This window comes from Notamacropus eugenii, chromosome 7 (genome assembly GCF_028372415.1).
Source record: "Notamacropus eugenii isolate mMacEug1 chromosome 7, mMacEug1.pri_v2, whole genome shotgun sequence".
In the NCBI taxonomy this organism is placed as follows: Eukaryota; Metazoa; Chordata; class Mammalia; order Diprotodontia; family Macropodidae; genus Notamacropus; species Notamacropus eugenii.
In genome coordinates this window covers 120,924,832-120,949,799 of record NC_092878.1, presented here as the reverse complement: position 1 = coordinate 120,949,799, position 24,968 = coordinate 120,924,832, and the positions used below count along the sequence as shown (strand labels likewise).

Genomic DNA, 24,968 nt, shown 5'->3' with positions numbered 1-24,968 from the left:
ACGTCTGCAAGGCACTCTGCCAACCTTGAAAAGTGCTCCATGAAGGCTAAGCTATTATCAAAATTAATTCCATTCCAAGGGCAAAAGACAAAACATAGCGCTACGGAGCGCGTGTTTTAAAAGCGCTTGCAGCTTGGATTTCTGGGGTCGTTTTACAGAAATGGAGGTTAATGGACTGCTTTCCAGGGAGTCCAGGGCAGAGCTGGGATTCGAACTCGATTTGTGTCCAGACGGAGGCAGAGGAGCCGGAGCCTCGCCCCGCTCAGCGGGGGACCCCTTCGTAAGACGAGGGTCCCCACGGTCCCTCCGCGCCCCGCACGCTCCGGGGTCTGGAGCCTGGAAGAAGTCGGAGGTGCGGCGGTCCCCCCCGGGGTCCCCGCGATCCAGCCGCTGTGGGATGCCCCCGAGGCAGGCTGGGCTGGACAGGGGCACCGGCACAGAGCCGCAGCCCCGTCTGGGGGCCGAGGTTCGCTCAGGCGTGCTCCGAGGCTGGCGCCTCTGGGCGCCGACGCCAGGGGGCGCTGTGACGGCGGCGTGCGACTGACGGAGGCGGGGGAGGGCAGGGCGAGGACGACAACGAGGCCGGGGATTCCCGGCAGCGGAGCGGCGGCGGCGCGCGGCCGGCGCGGCCTAGGTTCTCCCGTGGAACGTCGGCGCGCCCCCGAGTTCCAGGTTCCGGTTCGCTCCCTTTGGTGACGCCCGGCGCGCTCCTTCCTCTTCCTCCCGCCTCCCCTCCCCCCCTTCCCCTTCCTCTCCCTCCTTCCCTCCCTCCCGGACCAGGAGCCGGAGCCGCCGCCGGTCATGTCCGCCCCCGCCGGCGCCCCGCACCCCCGCGCCGCAGCCAGCGCCAGGATCCCGCCCCGGCTCGGAGCGGCGGCCGCCCCCGCCGGCCCGAGCCTGGCCCCGCACTACCAGAACGGTGAGGCCGGCCGCGAGAGGGGAGGCGGGCGGGCGGGCGGGGCCTGGGGCGCGGGGCCTAGGGCACGGGCGGGCGGGCGGGGGCTCCGGCCTGGCCTGGCGGGAGCGCGAGGGGCCGCTCCGGGAGGCCCGGCCTCGGGGCTGGGCGAGGCGCGGGGGCAGGAACGGCTGGGGGCGCATTCTGCGGCGGAGCCCCGACGTGGGGCTCAAGTTTGCGGACCATTGCGCATCGCCCTGGGTGCATCTGTAACAGCCCTGACCCACTTGGGCTGGAGGCGTGGCGGGGGGGCAGCTCTGCTCCCGGGGGGGGTTCGGAGTTTGCTGCACTTGACACCTGCTCCTTCTCGAACGGAAACTCCCCCCTGCTAGTGGGTCTCAGAAATGGGTGGGGGGAGGGGAGCAAACCACAGTCAACCTCCCCCTCCCCCCGGCCCCTGTTTATCTCTCTTACTCTATCCCTGGATCTGTTTCTGCCCCCCTCCCCCATCAGCTCCCTGTCTCCCTCTCCCCCCTTTATCTCTTGTGGTATCCCTGGATCTGTTTCTGCCCCGTCTCCCAAAGTGTCCCCTGTCTCCCTCTCCCCCCTTTATCTCTTGTGGTATCCCTGGATCTGTTTCTGCCCCGTCTCCCAAAGTGTCCCCTGTCTCCCTCTCCCCCCTTTATCTCTTGTATCCCTGGATCTGTTTCTGCCCCCCCCCTTCCCATCAGTTCCCGTCTCCCGGAGTGTCCCCTGTCTCCCTTTCTCTGTCATTTTTTTCACTCTGTTTCTGTCCCCCCTTTTTCTCCCTCTCTCTTTCCCTCCTCCTGTGTGTGTCTCTGTTTCCCTTCTCCCTTCATCTCACTCACCTATGTGTCTCTTTCCTCCACTCTGTGTCTCTGGGTATCCCTCTCCCCACTTCCCCCCCTCTATGTGTATCTTTCCATCTCCCCCTCCTCTCATTTCTGTGTGTCTGTCTGTCCCTCCCCCCACGTACATACTCTCTCTCTGTCTCTCTGCAAAATAGAGTGCTTGTTGTATTGAGTTTGGGCCTTTTCCCATTCCCCATGAAAATAAAGAAAACCAATATTTACAATTAATTTAAATTAAAAGCCAATAAAATTTCCTGTAAGTTGAGTTATTCAGCATTTTGAGCTGAAAAATTATCTCCACATAATCCATCCCCTATTTGGGGTATGTTAGTGGGTTTAGGCAGGGTGAGCTAGAGATCTTGGCTCTGATTCAAACTAGAAAATCATTGCAAGTCTTGAGTCCAAAAACATCCATGTGAGAGGAAGTATTTTCACCTTCCCCAAAGAACTGACTGGCTGTCCTACCTCTTCATCTTGTCTTCTTAGTGAAATCTAACCATTCTTTAAAGGACACATAAAACTTAAACTATAGGTGTGTAGCATTTAATTCAATATCCATCTCATTTTTGTAATTTGATGCTTTCCAAAAAGGGAAGTAAGCTCTATTTGTTTAATCTGAAAATCACTTTGATGATGTGCACTTATTGACACATGCTAAATCATTTTCTATGACTAGGAAGGAATATGAGATGTTCTACTAAACAGGACATAGAGATAATATTTGGTCTTTTCTATAAGAGGTCCAGATTTGTTTTATGGAGTGAACCAAATGTTTTAAAGTAGCATAAATCCATGTTTACCTAGGAGCCAAGCATTATGCCTTTTATGGTTAACTGTTCATTTTCTGTGTGGATTATTGACTTTGTGAATTATCTCTAGTGCATTTGTATCTTAACCCTACCATCTGTTGGTGAGTGCTTAAGGAATGTAATTGTTACATGGACTTAAGCAAAACAATTTGAAAAATTATTGGGCAAAATTATTGAAGAAAGTACATTACTTTTGGCTCCCAGTAGCATCAGTTTATTGTGACTATCCAGTAATGGCAGTTACTCATTTTAAAGAAGCACAACTGACAGTCTGTAGTTATCTATTCATCATTCATTTTAATTTCTCCTTCTTTAGGTCCATATAGTACAGTTGTTTTCCCCTTCCTGCAGTTGTCACAGTTACAGTTGTCCAATATAGGAAAGAACTGGCCTAAAAGGAGCAGACTCAGAATATATATTTAAGCCATAGGTTTGTTTTACTTTTAAAGGACTTAAACAGAAGTACTTTTGAGAGGTTAGCTGTTGAACATACTAGAAATTACTTTGCTCCCCACATACATGCTTTCCCAGAGGTGGAGAGGAGACAGTTATAATTTTAGCAGTCAGTAAGGCAGCAAGAAAGATAAAGTTGTTATATTATGAAATGATTATATTATGAAAGTTTGATATAATGGGAGATATAAATAAAAATAGGTCATCATTGACCTACTATTATCTTGTCAGTTATGGGAAACCCTTCAACTCTAAGTACACATGCAAAATTTAAAATAAAACAAGTACTCCCTAGTATGCTTGAAGTCTCTTCTGATCAGAGCAGCTGTCTCAAGTTTCTCCTCTTCATTTATAGCTAACCGAAAGCATCAGGTCTTATGAAGACATCACCATAGTGAGAATGTGCCTGTCTGGATGCTTAATTTCTGTCTATGCAAAGTGGTAGAGATCTCGAGGATATTCAGGAAAACAGTCCTTTTCCTGGGTGATCTCTAGTGCCTATTACCTAGGGTTTTTAATTATTATTTTTCTTATTTTAGTTGTCTTTCAGTATATCTCTACCCCCTATTACGTAACTGTTGAATTCACTATGACAGACATTTATTACTCTATTCAAGGCTAGATGCTGGAAATTAAAAAACAGCTGTATATGAAGCATTAAAGTCCTTGAGAGTTTTTTATGTATAGAATTTAACATGTTACCTCACACATACTTAAAGGACTCAGTTATTTCTTTGACATGGATCCCTTCATTGGGACAACCTCCATATCTTGATAATGGTGACTCTTGAGTTGCTGTGATCAAAATTTTCATTACCATGAGGTCAATCTAGGGACAAGTTTCTTGTTTTTCTGGAGTTTGAATGACAAGTATAGAGCCCATCACCAGGCCCAGGTTCAGGATCAAACGTTTTCTAGCTTAATAAAATCTGCTCAAGGTTGGACTTCACTGGCATAGTCTTTAAGAAGCCAGGGCGCCTTTGACACCAGGATGAAGCATCAGAGTAGGAGAATTTTTTTTCCCCAACAAAATAAATGTAGTATGTCCTGGTACAGTGGAAAGAGTGCTGGATTTGTGATCAGAGGACTTGTGTTCAAATCCAGCCATGTTCTACATGTGTGATCTTGGGCCAGTGACCTCAGCTTTAGATCTGTTTCCTCATCTGTAAAATGAGGGGGTTGGACTGAACGACTTCTAAAATTTCTTCTGTCTTTTAACTCTGTGTTTTTGTGATCAATCCTATGGTAAGAGTAAAAGGAATGTGACCAGCCTACCACAGATTTTGCTTTTCTTGTAACTAGCTTACTTGCGCCATACTGGGTCAACAGTACAACTTTGTTGTATAGTGTAGAAACTTGTTTTCAGTTCACTTTTTTTAATGGTGCAACCTTCAGGCCTTCTTACGTGGCTGGACTGTTGGGATTAGACTTTGCCAATAAAGATTGTGTGAAATTTAACATAGTAACTATATCACAGGCTTCACATGTTGAACTGAAATTTAATTAGTTTATGATAGTCATTTCCACCAGGCTCATATTTAGACAAATCAAGTAAGACCTCAGGCTGAAGTCACTGAGCTAAATCTTGAGTATTGTCATTTTAAATAAAGAATTCTATACCATCTGGGCTCCATAGGGAGGAGGAGTGAGTTTTTACAAAGAACATTTACAAACTAGCAACTCAGAGTTGTTGATCTTCTCTCAAGGCAGTTACAAGTACAGTAAAGTAGATGGAGCACTGGGCCTGCAGTAAGTTTTAAGTTCAGCTTTGACCTCAGATGCTAACTAGGTCTATGACCTTGGACAAGTCATTTAACCTCTGTTTTCCTCAGTTTCTCCATGTGTAAAAGTGTGTAATAATAGCACCTATCTCCCAGGGTTGTTGGAAGGATTGATAATACTTTCAAAACACTTTGCAAACTTGTTAAGTGCTGGTTATTATTATTAACTTTGGTAATGTAGTCTCCTCCAGTAGAATTTTGAACTCTTCTAGCTGTCCAGGCAGATTACTGAACATTAGTAGTTTGATTTCTCTTGTAGATTTTAAAGACCAGCCACTAAAGGATTTGGACAACTCACTCCAAAAGGTGAATGGTTTCATATACCTAAAATGCTTTTCTCCTCATTTAGGTTTTATGGGAGTTTATCTCTTTCTTAGTTTTTAAACCAGAGAACCCCTGGATCCCTTCTTGGAGCCTTTCTCACAAACATACTTCCTACATTGTCCAACATATTTGTCCTGTTGTTTTGTGGCTTGATTGGAAGGATAAGTTGAGCTTATCAGTTTCAAGTATTCATCAGTTGTGTAGAGGAAAATAGGGCTGGATAGAAACTAGGGGGAGACCTAGAATGAATGGAATTAGGAAAGGGAAGTAGGAAAGGCTTTTTGCAATGATGTATCCAAGATCTAGAGCAGAAGGGACCTCAGCAGCCATTTGGTCCAACCCCCACGTTTTTTCATGTGCAGAAGATAAAGAAAATGAGCTCCAGAGCTGGTCAGTGATTTGCCCAAGGTTATACAGATAGTAACTAGCAATCAGAAGCAGGATTTGAACCAAGGTCCTCAGACTTCACTCTGCTCTTTTTATTACCCCATAATGGCTAGCAAATTAAAAAAAGAAAAAAAAAACAACTTTTTTCTAGCTAATACTTCTTTCCTCTGCAAACATGTTGCCAGAGTGGCTAATAAGTAACAAAATAGACTCTCTTCAGTTCCACATCCTTTCTAACCCAATATTATCTCCAGTACAAAGAGTTTTTTGTTTGTTTTTAAAACTTAATTCAAGAAATAGCTCTTTGATTGGATAAGTTTTTTAGGAGATAATGGATAGTAAGATGGCCCACAGAAAGCAGAAGGAGGGAATCCTGCCTTAAATTTTTTTGGAATTCAGGGCTGAGGTTTCAATGTCTTTCCTCAAATTCTTTCTTCCCCTGAAATGAACCCTTTTAAAAACTTTCACAAGATTGATAGTAGACAGCCATGTGGTTGATGTGGAATCATAGGACTTCTCATAATAGAGCTTAAAATATTGGACTGTAGGTCATTGTACTGCATAACAGTACCAAAAAATTCAATTCAGACATTTACCAAGAAGAAGGCATTTGTACTAGTTAGGCTCTGGAAATGCAAAGATGAAAAATGAAGAGTACCTTGTCTTGAAAGACGATAGATTTAGAGTCTCTAAGGACCTTTGAGATCTTTTAGTTCAACTCTCATGTTTTACAAATGAAGAAATCTCCCCATTGTAACTGAACTGACTTTCTCAAGGTCCCATTGCTAGTAAGTTGTATAGCCAGCATTTGAACCAAGATAGTCTGTTGCCTTAAGTGCTCTTTATTCTCTCTCATCTTTTGCACTCAGCATTATACTGTTATAACAACTTGAAAGGAAGTTGTCTGCAACACCTACTAAGCACCCTCTTGTTTGAGCCACAGTGGATATCAACTTTGGACTTCTTCAGGTTTTTTCAGTCATCCCTCCTCCTTTCCCCTTGCACGAGCTTGGGCTTTGATTCCCTGGAGATGTGAAGTAGAAGGAGTATTCTACAAACGACTCAATTCAGCACACACCATTAAGTATTATTACACTTGACTAGACAGCATTTCTTCTGAAAAAGATAGGAGCATTGTACCATATATTGGTGATAAAAACAAATGGTCATTGCCCTCAAGCAAGCATCTTTTAATCTAAGAGGGGGTTAAGTAGGGCATTCACACAAATAAGAATGTTGCAAGATGCATGTAGTAGAAGCAGAGAACTCTGAATTTGGAGAAGGAGAAATCATTATCAGCCTCAAGTTATAAAAAGGGGGAGTAAGGGTAGGAGTCACTCTACATGTGGCCTAGGAGATCCCCAAAGCCTAAGTGTTTAGTTTATTTTTTGAGGATTTCTAGAAGATTAAACAAGGGTGAGGAACCTGTGGCTTAGAGGCCACTTGTGGCCCTCAAGTTTGGCCCCTTGAGTCCAAACTTCACAGAACAAATCCCCTTAGTAAAAGGATTTGCCCTGTAAAACTTGGGGCTCAGTCAAAAGGCTGTACCCAAGGACCTAGAGGTCCTAAAGGATGCAGGTTCCCCACCCTTGGGATAAACCAGTCATTGTACACAAATTAATTAAGCATTGGCTAAGTGCCAGACATACTATATACTAGGCATTGAGTTTGTGATGACAAAATGAAACAATCCCTGCTGGTGAGGAGCTCACATTTGAACAGGGAAGACAATGTATACATGTAAGTATATACAAGGTCAAAAGCAAGTAGCCTTTCATTAGCAGTGAGGGACCAGAAAAGATCTGAAGAAGAGCGTGGTGAGTGGAGCTTGAGCTGAGTCTTCAATAGGTGTTCCTAGGGGCTGAGGCAAAAAAAGTGAGAAGATTCCAGACTTGAGGTACAGCCAGAGCAGAGGTTGAGCCGGGAGATGAAAACAGTGAGTCGGCAGTAGACAAGGCCGGGAAAAGGACTAGAAAGGTAAGGAGAAAGGGCCAGGTTATGAAGAGTTTTGATTGCCAAACATAACAGTTTATATTTGGACCTGTAGGTGATAGGAGCTTCCCGAATTTAGTGAATAGGTAAAGTGACTTGGTCAGTTCTGTTCTTTAGGAAGATCGCTAGTGACTGTGTGAAGAATGAGTCTTTTGGAATCATTCACAGAATTACAGATTTCACGGTGAAAGGGACCTGAAAGATTATATAGTCTGCCACTCTTGATTTTATAGATGAAAAGCGGTGCCCCAGAAAGAAGGATGAGTGATGGATGGCTTGTCCACCATGACAAGCAAAAGTGGCTTCTGGCCTAACATCTACTCTATCTCTCCATATCCACCCTGTGACAATGTAGGCCCTTACTGATCCTAGTTTGAGAGGAACTGGAGACTAGAAGTCAGTGATGGGTTCTTTCTTTTCTTTCCTTGAGAGCTGAAAGTTTTATCTAGCTCTAAAATTTTTGGACCAGCTCCAAAACTCAGAACACCGTGTTTCGCCTTTTAAGGACCTCCACAACTTTCTAGAGTACTACTTCTCCCTCAGTACAAAGCCTTGGTTTTTCCTTTTGAAAGAGAAACCCTGGGACGGAAAGTAGATATACATGTAGCATGAGAAATATACAAGTAAAGACTCCTTCCTGACTCTTGTTGCCCAGTATGTTCTGTGTGATTTCTCCATGGGCCTATTTAAAGTCTGAGAAAAGAAAGCATGTGCTTGCTGAAATTCCCAAGATTCTTCAGTTTGGTATGGATTACATCATGCCACAATAGAAGGTCGATTTCCTTAAGGTTTTAGGTATTTTCATACTGACTTTATGTAAAGCCATCAGCATATTCTCACATATGTTTTTGATACCCTTGTCGATAATTAATCATTGTGTGATGGAAACAGTGATGAACTTCAGAGTCGAGAGACTTAGGTTCATATCCTGCCTCTGGCACTTAGTAGCTGTGTGACCATAGGCAAGTCACTGTATAACTCTGAGTGAGCTTCAGTTTCCTCATCTGTAAAATGGGGATAATAATAGCACTTGCAGGGTTGCTAGGATCAAATGAGATAATGTATTGGCAAACTTGAGAGCACTATGTAATGTTATCTCATTATTGAAAAAAAGAATTCCACTTCTAAAGGTAATCTTGCCTAATAGTTGTTTTTTTTTTTAACCAAAAACAGCTTTGCAGTACTGTTGTCCTTGATGTTCCTTTTAGGATTACGGAAGAATCCATTTTCCAAAACTTTCATAGTCGTTGAAATGTAAGCTCAAGGAGCACTAGTAAACACAAAATAGTGTTTTGCAGTTTTGATGATCGTATGTCATCTGGATGGCTCTGGGCAGATCATGTCACAGATTTTAGGAGTTGGGAAATGAGAGGCAAATGGTAACTTTCTCTTCTTAACTCTTGACATAAATTCAGATGCATGGGTTCAAAAAAAAAAGTAACCCCTTAAAGTAGAAGATGGGAGAAACTTGGCTAGACAGCATTTCTTCTGGTAAAGATAGGGTTATATGAGTTAATGGATTATAGCAGCCCAAAAAGCTGCTGTGATGTTATGCTACATTGAGGGGCATAATGTTTAGAATGAAGGAAGGAATGACCAGTCCCATCAGACCTTTTCTAGAATATGGTGTTCTGTTCTAGAGACCATGTTTAAAACTCTGGTGAGCAAAGGTTTTTGATTTTAGGTTGTCTCAAGAGCATGCCATACAAAGATTGGAGGTGGGGAAACGAAGCTGTCTTCTAAGTATTTGAAACAACTGTCACGTGTAAGAAAGATTTGATTAGTCCTATCTACTTGGCCCTGGTGGGAAGAGCTAGGAGCAAGGTGTAGAAATTATGGAAAGACAAGAGTTAGAGTGAACATAGGGAAGTTAGATCTATCAAAAGATAAGGTGGGGACAGTGACTCCTCCCCTCACTTTAAGGCCCTAGAGGTCCCTGGATGACTGGTGGGGATATGTTGTAGAGGGAATTCTGTTTTAGACTAGATAACGGGCCTCTAAAATTCCTTTCAAGCTTGTTTCTATAAGTAGTATAAGGAGCAATTATAAATAGTAAAATTTACCCAGCTATACATTGTATCAACAGTGCTCTTATAACATTTTACATAGCTTACTTACAACATCAGACTTTTAAAAATTGTAGTAAATAATTTAATATAAGTTTTAAAACTTATTTTTTTCCTTGTTTAAGACGTTACAGAATATATGTGGTCCACAAAATTTCAATGTAAAATTCATTTCATTGAGTAAACATTTATTGAGTGCTTTATATTTGTGGGTTTCTGTTGGAGATAGAAAGATAAATTAAATACCATCTGTCCTCTCAGGGAGCTTCCAGTCTAATAAAGGAGATAAGATGATGCCAGTATTACATACAGCACTTTCTGTTAATGGACTGAAGAGTAGCACAGAATACTTTGGAATTCAGAAGAGGAATCAATATTTTCTAGAATTCGGGAAGTATCTTTTGAGCCAGGCCTTGAAGGATGCATGAGTTCTTAAGGGGCAGATTTCACTAATTTTTTTGGATTCCACACAGAGGAAATCACACTAGCAAAGGCACAGAGCCAGGAGAGCAAATACCGTGTTTGGGAATATAAATAGCAGGTAGTCCAGCTCACCATTGTATTGAATATCTATGGGAGAACACTATGAGCCAAACTTGGAAAAGGTGTTTGGAAGGACATTGAATGCCAGACTAAGATGCTTGTACAAGCCAAGAGATAAATGTGGTAAAAGAAAGCTTTATTTTGGGTGTTTGGGATACATTGGAAGGAAGCTTGACAACTGGTTACCAAGCTGTTTTAAATATTGCAAATCAGATGCTAAGTCACATGTACTATAGGAGCTTACAATTGAAAAATAATCCAGTATAATTTGTTTTGTAAATCCGCATATTCTTATATCAGGTTTGTTTAAAACAGGGGACACTTGTAATCCATTATCCTTCAGGGTGAGTTATCCATCCTTTGGAAAGTGGCCTAGCCTAGTGCTTTGCACATAATAGGCGCTTAATTGGATTGGACAAGAGAGGCTTTGTGGTCTGATGGATAGAATGCTATATTTCCAGTAAGGAAGACATTGAGTTCAAATTTCACCTCTGATCATGTGTAACTCAACCTAATTCTTAACTATCTGAACCTCAGGAAATTCCCCAAGATTTACATGAGTTACAGATTGGTTGCTTTCTGCCTTGATGGAGGGAGTTTCCAAACCAGCAAAAGAATATAGATCATTGATGTAGAAACATGACTTTGGCTTTTCATTAAAAGATAAAACTGGAAATAATTTTTTTCTTCTGGAGCTATTAGATCCAGGTAATACTTGCTGGAAATTAGAGGTGGCACTTTACTGTTCTGTGATATTATCTTTCACACCAATTGGCCAGCAACTCCCTGAAAATGTTCGCAGAAATAATTTCTTAAATTCCCCTTTCCCCTTATGCTGAATACAAATTGATGTTTATAAAGACTTGAGCTAGACTTGTATTTTATTGTTGTATGGTTCTTATTCTTTTGCCTCTGAAGAATAGATGCCCAAGTGCCCCTTAGTTGGGGAATAATTGAATAAGTTATGATATATGAATGTGATAAACTATTCTCATTCCATAAGAAATGACAAAAAATTCAGTTTTCAGATAAGCTGGGAAGCCATGTGAACTGATTCAGAGTAAAGTAAGCAGAAACAAATAACTTTGAAAAACAGAAAAACTCTGATCAGTGCAATGACTAACCACAATTCCAAAGAATTCATGATTAAACTTGCCATTCAACTGCTGATCTAGACATGATGGACACAGTGCAGATTGAGGCATAAATTATTTTGGATATGACCATCTCAGGCTTTTTTTCCTCTTTAACTATACTTATTTGTTATGAGGGCATTGTTATTCTTTTGCATGGGGGGAGTAGGAAACAGAAGGCAGATTTTTGTGGCTAATCGAAAAAATAAAATTTAATGTTATCAGTTTAAAAAAAGGAATAGATACTCAGTTTGTTCTAGGTAGCTCATAATATGAAAATTCAAAGCTATACATGCTCATCTTTGAAGTTTTCAATTGGATCTTCCCACTTTGAGGATCATAGAGCTTTTTCCTTACTGATGTGTAATATTTGAAATGAGTACAGGAGAGCTATCAAAGAATCAGAAGCCTGGAAAGTATAGCAGCCTTCCATTAATGTTTAAAACTGACCATCCCCCAGATATGTTTACCAAACCATTCTATTCCTTTCCTTAACCCTTTGCAACCTTTTCTCAATACAGGTATTAAAATCTTTACCACGTATATTTCAGAATTGTTATACATTCAGTGAAAGGTTGGATGGGGTAATACAGAGTAATTCATTTTCGTCACCTCTAAATTGCACAGTACCTAATTTATCCTAGGATTCTTAGTCATTGTTGCATTGATTCAGAAAGTATTTATTACACACATACTATGCACAATGATTGTATAGACCAAGAGGAAGGTCTCTTATCATGTTGGGTAGATTTGGAAGATTTATGAAAGCACATGACTTCACAGGATGTGAAGGCTCAGAGGGATTGTAGGTCCTCACATTCAAAGCTTGAGAGCTGCATAGGACTTTGGCAGCCATCTAGTCTCACTCACAAGCACTCAGAGTACTCATAAGTATGCAGTACAGTTTACATATTCTGAGAGTTGTACCTTACTGACATACCTTTAGTTTACAGTATACCATGATTCAGAAGTAAAAGTACTGACTCATGAATCTCAGAAGACCTGGGTTGAAATTTTTCCTCTTAAAACTATCCAGGTGGCCTGGGCAAGTAACTTAACCTTGCTAGGCCTTTAGTTTCATCTGTAAAACTGAGGGAGTTAGACTTAGACCACTTCTGAGGTGCCTTTCACCTCTAAATCTGTTCTACAAACTGTTATGTGGATTAGGCTAGAAACATACAAGAAAAGTGCTACACGGTTGCATGGCATAGTAAATAAAGCATTAGCTTTGGAACCAGGAAGACAGGTTCAGGTCCTGCCTCTGGCACATAGGAGGTGATTCTGAGCAGGTCACTTCACATTCAGTGCTCTAGGAAACTAAAACTTAAGGATAGAAAAGAAGGTGCCTATGTGCATTGGTGGAAGGAGTTTTCTTACCCAGGATTTCCCTATATCAGTGAAATCACAGGTGTGGTTCCTATCCCTATAATAAGAGAAGTAGTACAGGCCAAATGCTATGAATTCAGATTCCTTCTTTGTAAAATAATCAGGTTAGACATAGTGATAGCCAAACTTAATTCAAACCTAATTCTTTTGGGTCATTATCTGCAAGGGTTATCAGGAAAGGCTTCCTGGGAGAATTGGCATTTTAATTTGACCTTGAGTGATTTCATCCAGTGGAAATAGGGGGACAGGGAGTTACAGGAATTGAAAACAGTCCAGTTTGTTGTTGTTTTTACTGCGTGCATATCAATTTGACAGATTTATTGAGAGACAGCTTTGTTCTCTACACTGTATGACATGGTGGCCTGGAAGAGATGGGTACAGATCTAAAAGAAGTGAGATCCCTACTCTCAAGGAGTTTAAATTCTAACAGTACAGGTGTATATCTTTAACTTATAAAGTGCTGTTCTATGGTATTATGATCCTTATAAGAATTATGCGAGGGATGCAGAGCAGACTCATAGATGAAGAAGCTAAGTTTCATCAAGTAGAAGACATTTTCTCAAGGTCCCTCTGCTAATCATTAGCAGAGGCTGGATCAGAAACTAGTTTTTCTGCCTGGTAATTGAGTGCTTTTTTTCAAGTATATCGCCCTAGGTCAGTTTATCCTCTCTGTAGTATAGCCTAGCTAGCTGCTCATAATATTTCTGTAATTTGAAGGGTCTTTATGATTTCTGAGGGCAGCTGGGTGACACAGTGGATAGAGAGCCAGGCATGGAGGCAGAAAATCTCATCTTCCTGAGTTCAAATCTGGCCTCAGACATTAACCAGCTGTGACTCTGGGCAAGTCACTTAACCCTGTTTGCCTCAGTTTCTCTATCAAAGGAGCTGGAGAAGAAAATGAAAAACCATTTAAGTATCCTTGTCAAAAAAAACCCAAAGGAGATCAGAGTTGGAAATAACTGAACAACAGGGTAGTTCAGGCTTACTTATAAAATATTTGGACAAACTTACAGATAAAAAAGAAGTAGCACCTTATTTTTTCCAAATTCTTTTGTAAATGTTTTATTTTTATGACTTTGCTTTTACATAACATTCATTTCTGAATACACACTTCCAATTCCCCTATCCAGCAGACATTCCCTTGTAACAAAAATTTTTTAAAAGTTTAGAAAAAAATCATATAATACATTAATGCTGTCATACAGCATCTGCTTGTATTCTCCAGCCAATGACCTAATAAGAAGAAAGAAGTTCAGTTTCTCATTTCTTCTCTAGAGCCAACATTGACCTTTACACAAAATTCTCTTTTTCATATTGTTCTTTTCCTTTTCTTTGCCACAGTTCTTTTGCATTTTATTTTTCTGATTCTACTTTAAGTGGATTCATAGAAGTGCCAATAACACTCTCAATACAATCATTTTAGTGATATTTTTAAAGGTTAAAATATTTTGAGTTAAATAATATAAGCTTTAAGAATGAGAAAGCAAAGGGCACTCAGTTTTCTGACTAAATTTTCTTTTTTTTAGGTTGCTTTTCAAAGAACAATGAAAGAATATAAAATGTCAGCATTTCACCTTTGAACTTGTCTTGAGTCGTTTACTTTGAATGATTTATCAGCTTTTTTCATACATTAAAGCTTTAACGTAAAATGACAGATGATGAATAATTTTGAAGTATACAGTAATGAAAGTATTTTAGGGTATTTTTGTGAATTTAAAGAAATAACTTAAATGTTTCTCTTGTAATCATGAGAATAAAATTGATTTTATCTCATATTTAGTGCAGTGCTGGTAAACTTTCAGTAGATAAAACATTCTTGTTATTTTTAGAAGATTGACATTTGAGATATGATAATGTTTATTTCCCTGCTTCTGTATCTGTAACATGGATAAGCCAAATAAGTCGGTAGGAAATGGATAGCCATTTAAATAGATTTGTTTAATACTGGCTAAATTACCCTCATGATTCACAAATTGGCACAGTGTAGTACTTGGATATGGCATTCCAGGTATTATCAGTTTCTATTAACTGAGTAGACAAGAGCATTAACTTTTTTTTTTAAAGAATTACTATATGGTTCTTTAAAAAAAAAAAACCTCATAAATGAGAATTTTGAAGGTAAATGTAATGTTTCCAATCATCCTACAAGAGCTTTAATTAAAGCATTAGAAATTGGGGTATTATATGAACATATATTCTATTATATATACAATATATGCAATATAATTGTAACAGAAACATGAATAATACTTCCTCTCCAACACCCCTTAGCTTTATTCTTTTTTTAAAATTAATTTTATTTTCAGTGTTCTACAGTCACTACCATATAACTTAGATTATTATTTTTCCCTACCTCCCCCCTCCCTCCCTGAGACTGCATACAATTTTGTGTAGATTCTACACATACATTCCTGTTAAATACATTTTCACTATAGTCATGCTGTGTTGAAGAATTAAAAATGAGTGGGAGAAATTGTCTAACAAACGAAAACACAATACACACACACACAAATTATCTGCTACATTCTGTGATTGAATTCCATAGTTCTTTCTCTGGATGTGGAAGGCATTTTGCCTTAGAAGACCATTGGGAATTTTCTTTAAGTCCTTGCACTGAAATGAAGTTCCAAGTCTACCAGAAAAAACTCTCGCACACTGTGGTCATTGCTATGCACAAATTTCTCCTGGTTCTGCTCCTTTCACTCAGCATCAGATCATATAAGTCTTGCCAGGCCTCTCTGAAGTCTTCCTGTTCATCATTTCTTATAGCAGAATAGTATTCCATTACATTCATATACCATAATTTATTCAGCCATTCCCCAATTGATGGGCATCCCCTTGATTTCCAGTTTTGGGCCACCACAAAGAGAGTTGCTATAAATATTTTTGTACATGTGGGACCCTTTTCCATTTTTATGATCTCTTGGGGATACAGTCCTAGAAGCAATATTGCTGAGTCAAAGGGAATGCATATTTTTGTAGCCCTTTGAGCATATAATTCCAAATTTCTCTCCAGAATGGTTGGATCAGCTCACAGCCTCACCAACAGTGTATTAGTGTTCCAACTCTCCCACATCCTCTCCAACATTTATCATCTTCCTGTTCTGTCATGTTTGCCAATCTGATATGTGTGATGTGGTACTCAAAATTGTTTTGATTTGCATCTCTCTAATCAAAAGTGATTTAGAGCATGTTTTCATATGACTGTAGATATCTTTAATTTCTTCCTCTGAAAATTGCCTGTTCATATCCTTTGACCATTTATCAGTTGGGGACCTTAGCTTTATTCTTAACTGTATATGATTTTTCCTATCCTTAAGGACCAATATTGCACCTTAGTTGTTTATTTCAGTGATTCATGTGAGGATTTTCTTCCTTTTTTTAGGTCCAGCACAGAATCAGATGCAGTTTCCACCTGAATATGGAATACATTCTCAAGGCTATGTTGTTCCCTCAGAACTCTACTCCCAAGGATCTGGGAAAAATACCCCTCTGCCATTGGAAAGCCAGTATGGTAATGATTATTATTCTGGCCACTACACAGTACCAACACAAAATGTGACTCTTGCTACAGGTCCTAGCACAATGAACATGCCACTGGGATCACAGCAGGTATATGGCAGCGGTCCTCCTACTCCTCATACTATGGGGTCTACTCCTGGAGCATTCCCAGGTGGTGTTGCATCATCAGCATCCCATTTACACACGGGTAGACCCCAACCATACTCCTCGTTTGGTAATCACTACAACAGCCCAGTCATTCCCTCTGCCAATTCTTCCATTGCTTCTCAGGGATTTCCCCTTACTTCTGGCCATTATGCTATGTCTACTGCTTCGGGTGCTGTGTACCCTAGTGTTTCATATCCTTCGGTGCCTGCTGGTGATCCATATGGGCAAGTGTTTACTTCACAGAGTACTTCAGTCATCACACAGTTTAAAGATAATTCATTTCCTGGTCAAAACACAGCCGTCAACCATCCTCCACAGCGGCGGCCGAGTCCTGTGGGATATAGTGCTTCATCATGGTCAACTCCAGGCCCTCAGTCATCCCAAGACAAACTTACCCAAAATCACATTGGATCCCTGGCTACAGCAGGCAGTGCATCCAATGCAGGTATGTTACTAAACTGAAATCTACAAGTTTGTAGTTGAAATTCACTTTTTTCTATACTGAATCATTATATTTCTGAGGTTTAAAGTATGTGTTGTCTTATAGAGAAGTTGGAACTTATAGAGTTCACGTTTTAATTTTCACTATAAGTTTTCCTTCCATCATCTCCCAGAAAAAGTACTATTTTACACAGAGTTGTCAACTGTCTGGTTTTGTTCTAGCACAGTCCCTTGCATGTAATGGATACCCCATGATATTTGTGACTTGATATTCAGCGTATTATTGGAAGCCACCAAGTTCTAAAACTGTGGTGCTTAGTTGATGAGGCCCAGGAAAGAGGAGCCTCTCTGAGGTTATGCTTCAGCCAATTCATTAAACATTCACTTAGTAGCCATATATACAGGTACTCTAGTGGACAGTGAACAAGGTCATGAGGAAGAGATGAATTGGAGATTTGTTGCTTTAAAGAAAGGATGTGGTATTTAATTTAGCAGATTAGGTAGACAAATGATTCTCTTACCGTCGTTTCCAGCTGAACAGATTGGGGATGGTGGTGTGGGTAAAAGATGTACTTGGAACAGAGCTTGAAGAAAGGGTTTCACATTCGAAATGGGCTGCTCTGGGTGCCTTGGTCAGAGGCAGAATCGCTCATTATGTGGGTTATGTTATTGGGAGTGGAGAAGGAGAGAATGTGGGGTTGAAAAAAAAGGTAGACTGGATTGCCAGGCCTTAAGGAATTTGGTTTTTATTTGGTAGACAAGAGAGAGCCCTTAGAAAAATTTTAGCAGAAGAATGACATGATCAGGTCTATTTATATGGAGATGGAGGTTCACATAGTCAAGAGAGGTTAGGGCTAGAAATTTAAATTTGGAGTTATCTACTTACAGGGATAATAGTTGAAATTACAGGAATAGGTGAGTTTATCAAGAATAAAAGTATAGAGAAAGCTATAGAGAAAACCTACATTAAGAGGGAAGGAGAAGTGAGACGAGCCAGGAAAGGAATGTGTAGAGTGTTAAAAAGAAAACGAGAAAAATGTGATGTCAGAGAAGCTAAGAGAGGAGAGAATATCAAGAAAGTGGAAAAATATCAGTAAAATTGGATACTTCATCAGAGAGAAGATGAAGCCAACTTCTCTCTCCAGAGCAGCAGCTTTGTAGGAGCAATTATTTTCCACTTAGAATGAACCAGAGTACCCCTTGACTTACTACAGCAAAAGCTGGTGAGCTGCCTGCCACATCAGACTATTCCCAGGATTTTCATCCTGTTCCTGCAGATGGGCAAAGTAGAAAGAAAGGAAAATGTGGAACTTTGCCAGGTTGTTAGCCAGTCATCATTGGCTTTTCTTTCTCTACTTCTAAATGTTTGGTGTTTGCTTTTGTTGCTTGTAGGCCAAGGTATAATTAAATTGATTAGATTAGAAATCTTTTGCATGGTTAAGATATGTGCCTTTTATTACTATTGTATTTATAGTTTTCATTCTGTTTGCAAACCTGGATCTGCAGAGACCGCCTTTTGAACTCGGTATTGAAAATTTATGCAGATACGATTGGGAATTAATAAAGTAATGTCTTTAGAGGGTATTTTAAAGATTGAACAGTAGTATGTCAGAGGAATTGGGTGGGAGATATGTCTAAGACTCTTTCAACTCTAAACTTGTGTGATGCTATGATATATAGGAGAGGAAGAAGATAATATGGTTCTTCCCCCCTTTTCCTCTTTGGTGTAGGAGTAAAAGTGACTGAGTGGAAACTGAATTGTCCTGGGTTCTGGAATCAGTGGGTAGTAAGGAGATGCTTATACACTGAAAAAGTGGTAGACAGTTTATTGGTGTTGAATATTCACCTGAGCAAGAAAGATTATTAGAAAATGTTTTCTGTTGGCACAGGTTGGGGTAAATTCCTTTCGTAAATGTGACATCGCACAATACTACAAAAGTACCATCAGTTAGAAAGGTGATCCAATGTAATTCAGCACACGATAGATACAAGTGAACTATAGGAAGACATCAGGAACATAGGTCTATTGTGAAGGGATGGAAGGCTGTACTTTTACTTATCACTTTTTGGACTAGTAAATTACTTTAGCCCAAAGCAGAATTAATAACATTTTAGAACCAAAATAAGTCTTAGAAAGGTTTAGTGTAGTTGACATTTTACATGCCCACAGGAATGCTTTGAATCACTAAGCCAGTTTATAAGTCACTTTTCAAACTTACTACCACTACCATAAAAAAAGGATTAAATTTGAACACTTGAATTTAAAGTATTAGTTGACAGTTTAATTTTCCTAGCATACCTCCTTTTATAGCATTTAATGTGGCTCTTGTCGCTGTGTTCAATAAGAAATTAAAGGTATAAACTACCTATTATAAGTATGCATATTTAATTTTTGCTGTAAACAACTTAACCTTTGAGTAGTTTTGGCATGGTTATCAATTGTAATTTTGAATTTTTCTACTCATTACTGATTTTCTAATTTCACTGTTAGAAATGTTAGAAAAATGTGGTAATTTTGCTTATTTAAGTATTAGCCTATAGTTTGGCAAATATATATGGGGAGAAGAATGAGTATAATAATTTTAATTCCAGCAGTTAATGAAATTATCGCATTGGAAACAGAGAATAAGAAAAGGGGCTGTGATACTTAGTTTGCCTTTATGATTTGGAAAAGTGTATCAGTAAAGATTCAAGACTACTAATTATTCTAGTATTAGGTTTAATGGAATGTGGTATATACCTGCTGTTTAGTTCATACCATGTCATTTGGTTGTAATTCTTAGCATGGATTTGTAATTAGTCTTCAGCCCTTTAATCAGTTCATTTTGATCACACATACTATCGCCATAGAATGTTCTACATGAGAGAAAGAGGGCATATTATTTTTTAACTATGTCAAGGAATTAGAGATATCAGGCACCAACAATACGAATACTAACTTGTATTTTTATAAGGGTTGCAAAACACTATGTACAGTGACATTTGATCCTCACAATAGTCCTGTGAAGTAGGCACAAAAAAAGTGTCATTTTCCCCATTTTACAGATAAAAACCAAGTCTCAGGGGGTTAAATGCCTTGCCAAAGTTGTACATCAAGTAAGGCACCATGAGAGAGAACTAGAATCCAGTCAGGCCTTTCTCTTACCCCACCACTACAGGGGTTTTAACCTGGCTACTAACTTAAGATGATGAGCTCACCAAGGATAGATGTAAATAAAGTATTTGGATTTTAAGATTAAAAGAAGTTTCATGTTTATGACAAAATGTGGGTAGATACTAAAATCAAATAAAGAAGTGACCATTAGGACACTGACCATAATCAAGTATTTTTTCCTTTTTTATAAGAAAAATTGATAATCAAGTATATACAGATCATATATCACTGTAGCACCAGATTACCTAGAGATGACCCAAATGCTTCATTTTTAATCTTGAAGTGATCAAGTAATTAATAAAACTAATTTGTTTTCTCTAATCCTAAACTCGTAATTACTAAGACCTATAATTTTTTAATGACATCTGCTGGGCCAAAATGCATATTCAGATGAACAAAAATATAAGAATAAAACAGTACAACCATTTGTACCAGTTAGTACCTTTGGTACCACTGATGAGGCTTGATTTCATTAAGGATACATTCTGTGAATTGGTGAAATTCTTAATCATTATTCGTTAATGTAAGCTATTAGGAGTTATAGCTTTTGTTTTTACTAATTTTTCATTCAGCCAGAGTGTTTAAATTACATACGTTTAGGGGAAAGTATGAGGCAGTCCAACACTGTTCTGTTCTCCAAGCCACCCAAGAGTGACGGGTTTTGTCAGGGTTGAGCTCATGGAATGGGTTGACTTTGGGAAATGTGGTAAGCTTTATTCTGCATTTGATTGCTGTGTCTTAAATTACCCAAGTGAAGTATATAATCTCACCTTTCCAGCAGCAGTGAAAATGAAATGAGTGTGAGAGTAAAACTAAAGCTGAGTTTAAAATAAATCAGCGTTTTAAAGGAATCAAACCATTCTCTAGTTGAGGAAAATAAACCATAAGTATCTTGCTTTACCACATGAAAAACAGTCATTTGCATTTTTAAAGTAGGTCAAAGTATATTTATCAATACATTAAAAAAAATGATGCAATGTTCTCCTGAGCTACTTATTTATGTGCTTGTTGATTTCTGGAGGCTAGATTGCTCTTGCCTTGCTCAGGTTGGAAGTATAGCAGTCACTCCAGGGCAGATCTCACATGGGAGCTTTGACCTGCTCTGTTTCTTACCTGGACTGATTTCTTCCTCCTCAGGCAGCCTGGTAATCACCTCTTCTGTTCTCAGGGGTTTGTTTACCATACTGGTGTCAGACTTGGTGTGGACCCCCGATCAACTTTGGCCCTACTGCAGCTCAGAATTTCTAAGTTCACTCAGTCTGCCAGCTGTGAGTGATCCCCTAGTAGCAAAGCATTAGAGGCCTGCACCACCCTACGGCTTTTCAAAGAAAGGATGATGCTGACAGGCTTTGGACATGATCAGCTCATACTTGGAAGGAAGTGATGCCCTGACTTTATCATATTTACATTGGATCTTGTCCTCCCAAGAGATCTCAGCTCTCGAGTCTCAACGTTTACCTGAAAGAGTTCATCTTCTCTCTTGGTTTCTGCCATTGTTTGTAAACTATTAGGCATTTAATAAATGAATCTTGAGCCCTTACTTGCTCTAGGTCCACACTTCTACTTCCAAATCACCACCTCAAAGTCGGTGTGTCAGAACTGCTCTTCATCGTCCCAACCGGTCTTCCTTTCCAGGAGTCATTCAGTCAGTGGTATGTCACACCAGTTTTATGCTGGGGAATGGAGAGATGTAAAGATTATGCTGCCTACTTTTTTCCGTATTACCACCATTTCTCTAATCTTTCAATCTTAAAACCTTTGAGTCTTTCTTTTCCTTTATGCTCTATATCCATTCTGTTACTGCATCCTATCAGTCCTTCCTTTTAGTGTAAATGGGAAAAAGAAAGGCAGAGGGAGCATAGGCAAGTCCTTATTTTGGCTCCTGTTTTTCTGCAGGAAGATCTGTTTGCCAACCTTAAGAGGGACTTTGTTACTTGATCTAGAATTGTAAGAAAGAGGAGAAATTGTGAGACTACATCATGTAGCACACATTTCCAGGGAAGAGATTAACAGCAGCAGGAGGTGGTAGCAATGAGAGAGTTAGTAGATTCTGGCAAAGAACTTTCTACAGTCTTACCCCACCACAAGTCCTCGTCTTGCTCTTAAGCCCTGTGTCTTCACCTCTCCATTTCTGCTTTCCATTTCTTATTCCAGAGGGCGCGCCTTATCTCCTAAGTTCCTTTCCCAGTCTCCCTGGCATTTTCCTGCCCCCATCCTTACCCTTTACTTTGTCCCTAGCCGTCACTCCGCTGGACCTCTTATCCCAGACCACAAGAATCACCACTTAAGATTTGTTACGAGGGGTAAGAAGGTACCTATACTGCATGTAAGTGGGATTCTGATTTTAAGCCTATCCTCTCAGACAAGCTTTGGACCTGCAGCTGTGACTGCCTGCTGGACCATCTCCTGGATTCCTGGTGGTATGTCTAACTCAATAGTTCCAGAATTGAATTTACCTTTAATTAAATTAGTATTTATAACAACCCATTCTGTGCAAGGCACTATACTGGGCACGGGGGATATAATAAATGTAAAAATAGTTATTGCTATAAAGGGGACATACATGACATAGGATTGTGGATTCAGAACTGATGTCGATACTAGGAGAACCTCCTTATTTTACACTTGGAAAATGAGACCTCAGAGGTGCTAAGTAACTTGATTAAGGTCACATATATTGTAAACAGTGGCACCGGGATTTGAACCTCAGTCCTCTGACTTCCAATCCAGAGCCTTTTCTATCTTACCACTGTTTTTTTTTTTTTAATGGACACAGAAATAAGTATCATAAAAAGTAGAGTCCGTGGGCGGGGGTGTGCAGGTAAATGTTTAATAACCAACTTTTGTGGGGGATAAGCATGTATACATGACACACTTTTAAGTTTAATCTGATTAATATTTTCTCCATCACTTAACAATAATAGTAATAATAAACATTTACATAGCACTGTGTGCCAAGCACTGTGCTAAGCATTCTATGATTATTATCACGTTTGAACCTTACATTCTTATCCCCATTTTACAGATGATAAAACTAAGGCAAACAGAGGTTAGGTGACTAGCCCAGAGGCACACACCTAGGCCAGATTTGAACTCAAATCTTCCTAACTCCAGGCCTAGGGCTCTACCCACTGTGTAACCTCGCTGCCTCACATTCTATCAATAAATCAAGCCCTGAGTTAGAGCATTTGCTGATTTCCAAGGTGCAAATGTTCACACTGAAAATTTAACAGTGCTGGTTTTAGCTGCCTCCAGCACATCCTTGGTTATAGGTATAAAAGTGAGAGCCACACAGAGTGCTGTAAGATTCTCTGAGGACTGAAAGATGCTTTAAGATGTCAGCCTATCAGAGAATGTTCCCTAGGAGATAGCACCTGAGCTAATCCTGAAAGGAAAATGATTCCAAACAGTAGAGATGATGCATTTCAGGTATGTTCAGTTTCTGAGGAATAGCTAGCACGGTTATTTCACTAACAGAAGGAAGGAGAGTAATGTATTAGTACATTAGTAATGTACTAATGTAGTAGAGCCCTAGAAAGGAGAGTTAGAATTAAGTTGCAAGGAGACTTTAATGCCAGGCTAAAGAGTTTGAATGATCCCGTAGGCACTAGGAAGCCATTGAAGGTTTTTGAGCAGGTGAGTAATGTAGTGCAGCCTATGCCAGGAAGATTGATTACTTTGATAATTTTTTGGGGGGTGGGGGGGTTATGAAGGAGGGAAAACTCTGGAGGCAGGTACAATCAGTAATCAACCACAGTAGTCCAAGTAAATGGTAAGGAGAGGGCAGGTAGCCTAGGGAGAAAGTGAGATATGAGAGACTGGGAATCGAATTGGCAGGATTTGGCAACTGATAAGACATGGAGAGTGAGGAAGATGGAAGACTCAGAAATGACTCTGGTTTGGAACTGGGTGATTTGGAGATAATTCTGCTTCTTAACAGAAAACGAAAGTTTCGAAGGAAGAACAGTAGTTCATAGGGAAGATGGTGAAGTTCACCTCTGGATATAGTGAGTTTGAATTACCAATGGGGGGTCTAGGCAGGCAGCTGGGGTCATAGCGCTTGGGCGTTCAGATGAGAGACTAAGCATTTTAGATAGGTTTGGGAGTCCTTTGCCTAGGGGTGGTGGTTGTTGTTGTTGTGTTCATCCTTCATTTTTGAAGAGGACCATGATAGAGAAATGGTGACATGACTTGCACTTGACTTTGTTTTGAGTGAAGGAGGGCTGTGCAGATCACCAGCCTCACTTTCTCCTCCTGAGCCATCTGAATCCAGTGACCAGATAGATATTCATCAGAATGACTGGAGATGGCCCAGGATGGAATGGGAGACCTTGGTCTTTTAGGCTAAGGCTTTTTCAGGTACTCACGTAAAGTGAGCTAATACCCATTGAACCTCAAAGAGCAGATGCAGTCACAAAAGGAGAGTATAGAAAGAATTGATTATTTATGACTTTGTATTTCTTCTAAGGGTACCATCTTTTCATCCAATTTCCTGTACTCAAAATATCAGTCTTATCTTTGACAGTTCCTTTTCTCCTTCCCTATTGTAGGCAATAGGAGACGACTTCCAATGTCTTGACATCTATACCTTCCTTTCCATTTCTACTACTGCCACTAGTATAGGCCCAATACCTGACTGCTTTTACTTACTATACTTTTACCTACATTCTTTAAGGTCCATTTCAAATTTTAATAACAACAATGGCTAATACATTTAGTGCTTTAAGGATTACAAGGTGCTATTTTTGTGTATTTGTGTGCGTATGTATATCTTTAATCACTTAAGTTTGTGCGTGTGTATGTGTTTGTGTGTATATATACAATAATTCTGCAGTGAAACCTTCTGAAATATCCATCCCCAGGCCTAAGAAGTAATCTTTCATTTTCAGAGCTTAGTTATTTTGTCCCTTTATTATAGTGCAGCAGATAGTCAATGCATTCAGGAAGACTTAGGTTCAAGTCCAACCTTAGACACTAGCTGTATGACCCTGGACAAGTCACTTCACCTCGGTCTACCTCAGTTTCCCAAACTGCAGATGGGGGATCATAATGAGAATAACATT

At 39.9% G+C, this 24,968-nt stretch overlaps 1 protein-coding gene across 2 annotated transcripts in view; it reads left to right on the top strand.

Annotated features, from left to right (window-relative positions):
- The first annotated feature begins 733 nt into the window (after positions 1-733).
- Positions 734-24,968, top strand: part of SEC24B (SEC24 homolog B, COPII coat complex component) — an 88,725-nt gene continuing 64,490 nt past the window's right edge. The window contains exons 1-2 of one of the 2 annotated variants that reach the window (XM_072623141.1): positions 734-919; positions 16,027-16,755. In XM_072623141.1, the coding sequence (XP_072479242.1) occupies positions 802-919; positions 16,027-16,755 (847 nt within the window). In that variant the 5' untranslated portion in view covers positions 734-801. The remainder of the gene's footprint in view (positions 920-16,026; positions 16,756-24,968) is intronic. The other variant, XM_072623142.1, reaches the window with a different exon arrangement.